The sequence below is a fragment of the Lycium ferocissimum genome, chromosome 1, assembly GCF_029784015.1.
Source record: "Lycium ferocissimum isolate CSIRO_LF1 chromosome 1, AGI_CSIRO_Lferr_CH_V1, whole genome shotgun sequence".
Classification (NCBI taxonomy): domain Eukaryota; kingdom Viridiplantae; phylum Streptophyta; class Magnoliopsida; order Solanales; family Solanaceae; genus Lycium; species Lycium ferocissimum.
In genome coordinates, this window is record NC_081342.1 from 69701694 (window position 1) to 69711059 (window position 9366).

The window sequence follows — 9366 nt, forward strand, 5'->3', positions numbered from 1 at the left end:
TGTTCCAAATGTCCCAAAGGAGGCAGCAACATTAGAATTTAAGTTGAAGAAGATGAAGTGGTGCAAATGGTGCAAGCTATTGTAGAATCTGCCCTAATCAAATGGGAGGTAAGATTTCTTCTTTTGTCATGAAATTGGAGTTAATGATGTTGTAATGGAGAGATTAATTTGTATTAAGTGGAATTGGAAGTAAGAAAATTGCATGATTAGTGTTGGTGTTGAAATGGGCAGAATTGGAGTTGTTCAAATTAGGTTGGGTTTGATTGTTGTTATTGTTATTAATGTTATGGATTATGTGTTAAAAGTGAAGGAATTGTATATGTTGATGTTGAGGTGTTTTTTGGGCCGTGTAGGAAATTTGCTCTAATAAAAAATGGTGGATTAATTTTAATTAGTGTTGTAGTTGTTGTTGTCATGGATTATATGATGAAAGTGAAGGAAATTGATGGTTAAAGTTGAAGTTGTATTTATTTTGTGGGATTTGTTTTAAAGAATTCGTTGAATAAGTGATGTTGTTGTCGTGTACGAATAATTGATGTTGTTGTCGTGTGTTCTTTGGTATGATTCCGAATTTGGATAAAAAAGCGTATAAGATATCGTATATGAAACGTATGTGGTTTGCTTGGTATGTTCTTAGGTGTTCGTAAGATTATCGGGCATTGTTATGTTAATTAGGGGTTGTTTTGGGGCGTGTTGTTATTCTTGTTGAATTGGAGGACTAAGTATAATTAAGACCTAGCATCGTGTTGTTATAATGGTTGTTATATTGGTTGTTATAAGGTCGTTTCGATGAAATGTTATGACTATAGATTGTTAAGAGTAACTTGAATATGTCGTAGTCGTTATGTTAAAGATTATGGAATGTCGTAATGTGTGGGCTGATTTGGAATGTTGTGCGGGCTGTCTCGGGACATTCTTGAATCTTGTCTTGGTTAGTCTTGATATAATACTTGAACGTATGGTTGTTGATGTTGACTTGGTTGTTATGTAGTTGGTTTGAATATAAGGGAAATGTCGCCTAATTTTCTAGAAATGGGCTACTAATGTTGGAATATGTTTTGAACCTTCCCGTAGCTTAATCATAGTTCTTGACGTCTTAATATAGGTCGAGACACTTCGGGCAGCGTATACGTGTTGTGTCACGGATAAGCGTTAAAGGTATGTAAAGCTATCCTTCTTTTCTTTCTTTTGGCATGTCTTAGATATAAGTGACGTATGATATGAGCTTTGGGGTAATTCTATTCATAAGTTTCGAGTGTGATTCATGATCCTTATTCACTTCTTGATGTTAGAACTCTTAAGGTAATTAAGCTATTGCCTGCGAAGTCCTCATCGTTGGATAGTAGACGGTATGTTGGCATGATTTATATGAAACGAATAAACGACGAATGTATAAGCTCCTATTCTTAGAGACACTACGATGACTAATGTTCCTGACTTCCATAAGCTATTTCACATTATCTTGATACATGTCTATGATTCCTGAGGCTCTATTTGATATAGTCCATAGTGGCATTCAAGGGTACTTAATATGACTATCGCCTTTGATACTCGAAGTGCGAATTTATTCTACTTATTCTATTGAGTCTCGATGATGATTTAATTTGCATATGGTTGCTCACTACTCGCTCGTGCATCTTTGTTATTATATCTTTCACCGTGTCCCGGGCCGGGTATGTATTCGTGCACAGTTTCATTGCATTATTCACCGAGACCCTCACTAGAGGGCCGGGTACGATATGTACATATATGATGATATGATGACATGATGATATTATGATATGATTATGGCACCGAGTCCCATGATGGGCCGGGTATGGGTATACGTGTACACGACTTTATTTACCGAGTCCCATAATGGGCCGAGTATGGTATATGATAATGATATGCATGATTTTATTTCATAAGGTACAGGTACAGTGATTTCTTGATTATCATACTTGTCTCCTGAAATCTCTACTTCAGTTATGATCTTCCTTATTGTGTTTCATGCTTTATATACTCAGTACATATCTCGTACTGACCCCCTTTCTTCGGGGGGCTGCGTTTCATGCCGCGTGTACGGATACTCGCTTTGGTGATCCCCGGCTTAGGACTTCTACTCGGTTGTCTTGGAGTGCTCCATTGTTCCGAGCCTAGACTTTTGGTACGGATCTTGTGATGTATATATATGTTTATCCGGGGGTACGGCGGGGCCCCGTCCGTCATATGTCCTTTGTTGATAATCTTAGAGGTACGTAGACATATGTGTGGGTTGTATATAGATGTTGTTCGGTTTGTGTCAATATGACTTATTTTGGGACGTTCCCGTATGTAGTGGCAGCCTTGTCGGCTTGCGTATATATATTTTGGGATGTTGTATGTAATGGCAGCCTTGTCGGCTTGCGTATATATATATTTGGGACGTTCCCATACATTATGACAGCCTTGTCGGCTAGGGTACTATGTTATCTTTTGATTGGTTGTGACTCCTCAGGAGACAGGTTACCTTGATATATATATATATATATATATGTGACGTTCTAAGATAACGTCTTGTCTTTGCAAGCTTCCATATTGTGCTTAGTTTCGGGTTGACTATATCTAATAGGTACGTATACGAGTGTCTAGCTCGGGCACTAGTCACGGCCTACGGGGTTGGGTCGTGACATTATAAGTATGTTTTCCTAATGCCTAATATTCACTCCAGCACCTACTCCTATTGGTGGAACAAACCATTTATACCGCATAACTCCACAGAAAACCACCATTGTTTCCTTGAATATGAACTTCTTCTTGGAAGATTTGCCTGTTTCTTCCAGCAAAAACCCAATTTCAGAACATAGGCGTTTATATTCTCTGTTTTTATATATGTATTATTACTAGGAAGAAGGTAGTCAATAGGGTTGAAAATCCTGACTCCACCACTGATTATGGTGACTATTGTGGCTTGACGACGATGGAGGAAAGTTGAGACGAACGTAAAGGTGGAGTCGTCGATCTGCCGTGGCTACATGGAGATAGATCCGAGCAAGAGAAATTTTACTAATAATTAGATTTAATATTATAAACAAAAGACCTAGAATTTAAAAGGATCTAAATGAATTTCAGACTTTGTTTAAAATATAATTCGGTTAGATGTATTAAGATCTATTAAGAGGTTGAATCTTAAAAATAAAAAAAATAAAAATACGGCTGACATTTGAACCATTCAGATTCAGACTCCCATTAAGTGCAAACAAATGAGGCCTAAAATTAAAATTAACTAGTAACTGAAAGACCAAAAGGTTACTTTCTTTCAAGCTACAATGTTTTGTTTGCTTTAAGAGCGCTAATTTTAGCTAATATGACCGTTTAAACACTTCAACGAACTCATGCAGACAGGAATATGTAAGATTTTAAAAACTTTTCACGTCACCGGTGATGATTAATTATTAGACTCGTTTATTGATTGGGCCATAAAAATGCATTGTTTGAAAAGCTCGTGAATTACACTATTCAAAACTCTCGACAAAATATTAAAAAAAGGACCATAGCTATGTTTAAACACTTCAACGATCTCAATGACCAGTCGTTGTGGGACTCGGAAAGAATTTAACATGTCAACGACAATGATAGGACCCTTATTGGTTGGAGGACGGTGGAAATACCTTGTTCGAAACTAAAGCTCATCGAATACACCACCTAAACATTAGAAATAGAGATAAGGGTCAAAAACACACCCTAACTATCACTTTTTTTTAAATTTCATACCTAAACTATCATAAGGTTGAGAAAACAATCTAACATATCACTATCTAGTTTACAAAACACACATGAACTAAATGTGTGAACTCACTCTCCAAAAGACAAGTGAAGCTGAAATTTTCTCAAAAAATTGTCCACATAGCATAAGTAATGCTATGGTGGCACCTACATGGAAATTAAAAAATAATATTTTTTTTATTAAAAAAAACCTGTACATTTTTTTTTAAAATGCATTATTTTTTTTAAAAAAATCAGCATTTTAAAAAAAATAAGAAAAAAATAATAATTTTTGTAAAAAAAATCAAAAAATTTAGAAAATCAGAAAAGAAAAAAAAAGATTTAAAAAAAGGAAAATTTGATTTTTTTTTTTAAATGTGAAAACTAATTTAGTTTTCACATTTTTTTCAAAAAAAAAAAAATCAAATTTTTCATTTTTTAAACTATTTTTTTCTATAATTTTTGATATTTTTTTACAAAAATTATTATTTTCAGTTTGTTTTTTAAAACAAATAGTTTTTTTTTAATTTCCATGTATGTGTCATTGTGACATTATTTATCCACGTTGACAACACTTGGCAACATTTTTATAGAAAATGGAGAGTGTAGATCACACGTCATTCAAGAATAATTTGAGGTGTATTTTGCAAACAAGATAGTGATAGTTTAGGTAGTTTTCTCAACCTTCTGATAGTTTAGGTTGAAACTCAAAAAAAAGTGATAGTTAGGGTGTGTTTTTTACTCTTATCTCATAATATTGAAGAGGACACCACCAAGGAATGTAGTGCAGCGGATGGGGCTACACCTTCCTTAATCAGAGGTTTCGAATTCGGGTCCTGCGTATGGAAAAATCCAATAAAGGTACCGGACACTAGAAAAAACTAAGAAATAAAAATAAAAAATAAAAAAAACATATCAAAGAGGATTATACTGATGTTTAAACTTTTTAATGAACTCACATGAACGTATAAATATTAGTGACAGTAGGAAAAAGTTGCCATGTCAGCAACGATAATGGAGCCCATTTATTGGTTGAAGCTCGTGTAGTATTGTGTCGATGGGAGGTGGTTTTAGGCCTAAGGGTAGAGGTAACCATGGCTTGCTCATTACTTCCTTCACTAAATTGTCAATCAGCTCTTCCCCCTGATCACAATCAATCAAAAACAACATTTTCACATCATTTCTTTGGGAAAATCCATAGAAATAAAATTTGAATCACTAGGAGTTTAATTTTTTTTTTCTTCTTATTTAGCAAAAGATAATAGAAGAATTAACATAAATAGTCACACATTGCAACCGCTTAAATTAAAAATAGTCCGCGGATCTATATTATATGTACATTTTTTGTAAAATATGTGTAAAACCATGTATAACCAGTGTATAGTCCCTATATAGATACCGACTGGAAAAGTAAAAATTGAATCCGGCCGGCTACTTGTTTAAAAATCTCTTTAAAACTTTCTTTCGAAAGCTTGTTTTCTTTAACTTAAACCACCACATTTACATATACCTATTTTTTAAAGAAATCCTTAAGCAAATAGCCGGCAGAATTTACTATTTAATTTTCCTAGCTGGCATACATAAATCACACACTGATTATACATAATTATACACATGTTATATATGCATCCGCCAGTTGTGTTTAGTTTAAATGGTTGAATGGATGGTTTTTTAGGTTAATTCTTGTTTCTTTAAAACATACGTACATTAACTCAATTGTTATTAATTCAGTATCAATTATTTAAACATTATACGTACCAATTTTCTAATATTAATATCAAATTTAGATATATTAATCTTGATGTGGACAACTTACAGGGTGAACATCAAAATATTTCTCAGGAATGCTATTTCTCATATTGTTCTGCATCCAATCCGCTTCAGCACTAGAAAATCCAGATGCATTCTGCATTTTCCAACCATAATGGAGTTAAGAAGTTGGTCCAATACAGAAAATCAGTTGATTGTATACAAATAAGGACCACCGAAGATTGTGGTGCGATGGATAGGATTCCCCTCTCAATGAAATCGATACCCAAGAATGAAAAAGATCCTAACAAGAAGTACTTCTCTTTAATAGGCCTTGCAAGACGGGACTCTTAATTAGTGAGGCTCAAAGCTGGTATTGGACACAGGATGAGAAAACAAAACAAAAAACACAAATCAGGACGGATTCGGTCTAGATGCAGATCAGGATTTTAACTTGATGAGTTCAATCTTTATGTTTTAACATTGAACCCACTGCACTGATAAAATTATGAGTTCCGTAATAATTGGAAGTTTGATAAATTTCTACATATATCTAAATATTGTGTTAAAATTACTAGATTCGATTGAACTTATAGCTTGTTAGCTATATGAACCACTACTCAACTCCCACTTAAATTAAACGATAAATTGTTGAACATTTCTTATTAAAACAATATACGTTTATACTATTCGCATCCCATGATGATATTCCACTCCCACCGGTGGTAGTGCGAATTTTCATCAAATGGAGTCAAAATATAAAGAAGTATACGTATATTTTGTCAAGGGGTCTCAATATATTATATGTATATGTGTATATATATAAACTTATTTATACAATGTAATTTTTCAGCGAAGAGGTATCAATTGACTCCTCTTAACATGGATAATTCCGGTCTGAACTCTCACTATCATAAAATTCTGAATTCGCTTCTGACACAATATCTAAGGAATGTTATTAACTAATGGATTTTACCTGAGGATTCGATGAGCTAGATCCAGGAAAAGGAGGCATAACTGGATAATCCCATACATCAGCATGAAGCTGCAACATAACAAAACATGAGTTTTCCCAATGACTGAACTCGCAAAGTTTGGACTGAAAGCTGAGGAACAGAACTTGGGAGAATGATTACTTTGGGATTATCCCCCTTCTATTTTTATGCAGCTGCTAACCAATGACTCTTTAGGGATGGTATCATTCAGATCCTTCCCATGTAATTAGCGCAAAAACTATTTACTTTCCGTCTTTCCTTTCAGTTATGAAATTTCCTTTCATTAGCAAAAAAAAAAAAATAGTTAAGGATGAAGCACTCAACGAAGCTTTTTGTATAAGCAAAAACAAGAAATAATTCAGTTCACGGGTTTAACTTTTATGTACTATAATAACCATACCAAATAAAAACAAATGTGAAAAATAAGTTTAATAATAGGAATAATAAAAGTTCTCTATATATTTACTTGCATATAAATTTATGTTAAGGCCAAAATATTTCTAGAGAAATAAGAGGTCCAATATCCACGTATTAACAATATAAATTTTTTGATCAAGTCATTTAAAAAGTAATTAAAGATGACAATCACCCATACTATGTGGTCTTACGGCTGAACCCATTGCACGTTAAGATTATATGGTTTCAGACTTTATTGAAATTTTGATGAATATTTATGTCTATATCTAAGCTTCATGTTAAAATTTGGGTTCATGCACTTGAACTCATAGCTTGTTGGCTACATCCGCTACTGCTCAGCCCCGAGTTGAACAATATGGTTGTGTTTGGTATTTCGATTTTCTAATGTTTGCTTGGTCCAAATTTTTGAAAAATATATAAGTTCTACAAGTGGCATACCAAATTGATTGTGTCCTCCCTAATCCAATGGTAGATTTAGGATTTTCACTTAGGGGGTTCGAAAAAAAAACAACAAAAGCTAAACATAAAAAATAATATCGTCCCTCGGACGCTGGAAAGAATTTTGAACATCTGAACCGCTTGAGCTAATGTTTTGGATTTGTTTAGGGTATTCAAAACTCATATATGTACACAACAAAAAATCTACATATAATTTGCCGAGGGTGTTCGAGTGCGCACCCTCCCACCCCTAAATCCGCCCCTACTCCCTACACACGAGAACTTAAGTAAGAAACCCACTCATTTTTTTAAAAAACATTTTCCGTCGAAAATATTTTAATTTGCATCATAAAAGTATACGTTTATATTGATTAAGTTCGCATCTACACGATAATATTCGTTGCCACTAACATAAAATTTTGGATCCACTCCTGGCATAATATTGTCTAATAAACATATGATATTGCCAATTGGATTTTACCTGAGGATACGATGGAGTAGATCCTAGAGGAGACATAACAGGATAACCCCATACCTCAGCATGAAGCTGCAACATTACAAAATATGACTTTTTTTCAGTAACCAAAATTGGGTGAAACACTTAATAAACAAAGCTTTTCATATAAACAAACAAGAAATAATTCAGGGGTTAACAATTAATAAATCGGTGCCAATTATATAATTCAGGGGTTAACAATTAATAAATCGGTGCCAATTATATGAATATTTTCTACTCAACTAATGTAATCATCCTATCAAATAAAAAATAAGTTAAATATATATATAATAATAATAGTAGTAATAATAAAGCAAAAATATTCCTAGAAAAACAACAGGCCCAAAATCAACGTGCTGACATTATAAATTTTTTGGTAAAAATTTAGCCACACCGAATGTTTACACCAAACCAATAAATGTAGAGAAAATGGTCAAATTTATCCTTCTACTTTCAAATATTGTCTACATAACCTCTATTGTACTACCGGAACAAAATTACCCCTGCCGTTATTAGCAGAGTAATAAAAAATACCCCTATTTCTAAAGGTGCTACAACTTGGCTATTAAAATCCCACATGGCTTGACATTTGGTCTACGTACCTAGATCCTTCCCAGATCCCACTTGTGGGATAAACTGGGTATGTTGTATGTTGTTGTTGTTGCATGACATGAATATTGTCTACATAACCTCTATTGTACTACCGGAACAAAATTACCCCTGCCGTTATTAGCAGAGTAATAAAAAATACCCCTATTTCTAAAGGTGCTACAACTTGGCTATTAAAATCCCACATGGCTTGACATTTGGTCTACGTACCTAGATCCTTCCCAGATCCCACTTGTGGGATAAACTGGGTATGTTGTATGTTGTTGTTGTTGCATGACATGAATGAAATCCATGCAGAATATTGATTGTGTAAAAATTCATTTAAATGCTTACCATCATTTGGACACCACTGAGACCAAATTGAGCAGCATCGTTATAATTAGAATGATAGGCTATTGGAAAGGCCATGACATGTTTATGTGGATAATAATGGCTCCATTGTGTTCAATCTCTAGCATGAGACAATGTTTGCCTGCGCTGCATTCTGTATTTCTGCTTGCAAAAGTAAAATATAGTTATTATGGTATTGATTTGGTATAAAACTTGAGAAAGAAAAAAAAAATTGTTGCAACTTATCATTTTTAATATGCCATAATATTTGTGGAGCTAAAGGCAGATTCAAAATTTGAAGTTTATGAATTCCCACGACAACCTCAGATTAATATGCAATAATAACTAAGTTCACAATCAAATACTTATAAATATTTAATGAATTTCTTAATATTTAATATTAAATATTACATATTAATAGCCATGTAGGCTTAAGGGGGTTCCGAACCCCGATTGGCAAAAAATTACACTGTTTATGCATGGTTAAAATTATTTTTTTTGTATATATAGTATAGTCTAGTAGATGTTGAACCCCTTTTGGCTTTTTGGTGTGTTTATTTCTTCATATTTTGTAGCCCCTTAGTGATAATCTTGACTCTGTCACTGTTA

At 33.6% G+C, this 9366-nt stretch overlaps 1 protein-coding gene across 2 annotated transcripts; it reads right to left on the reverse strand.

Annotated features, from left to right (window-relative positions):
• Nucleotides 1-4612: 4612 nt before the first annotated feature.
• LOC132031004 (transcription activator GLK2-like) lies at nucleotides 4613-7284 on the reverse strand. Of its 2 annotated transcripts, XM_059420846.1 has the most exons (4): nucleotides 6609-7284; nucleotides 6449-6517; nucleotides 5540-5629; nucleotides 4613-4866 (listed from the first exon to the last, which is right to left on the reverse strand). In XM_059420846.1, the coding sequence occupies exons 2-4, from the start codon at nucleotides 6485-6487 to the stop codon at nucleotides 4726-4728; spliced, it is 270 nt and encodes an 89-aa protein (XP_059276829.1). In that variant the 5' UTR covers nucleotides 6488-6517; nucleotides 6609-7284; the 3' UTR covers nucleotides 4613-4725. The 2 variants fall into 2 exon arrangements, with proteins under 2 accessions (XP_059276829.1, XP_059276822.1); XM_059420839.1 differs by having other exon boundaries at nucleotides 6449-7284.
• Nucleotides 7285-9366: the final 2082 nt, after the last annotated feature.

Coding starts and splice junctions, on each gene's coding strand:
- LOC132031004 (XM_059420839.1), bottom strand. CDS start 6,526: ATGTTGCAGCTTCATGCTGATGTATGGGATTATCCAGTTATGCCTCCT. Junction 5,630..6,448: donor CTAGCTCATCGAATCCTCAG/GTAAAATCCATT, acceptor TGGAAAATGCAG/AATGCATCTGGATTTTCTAG. Junction 4,867..5,539: donor AATATTTTGATGTTCACCCT/GTAAGTTGTCCA, acceptor GATTGTGATCAG/GGGGAAGAGCTGATTGACAA.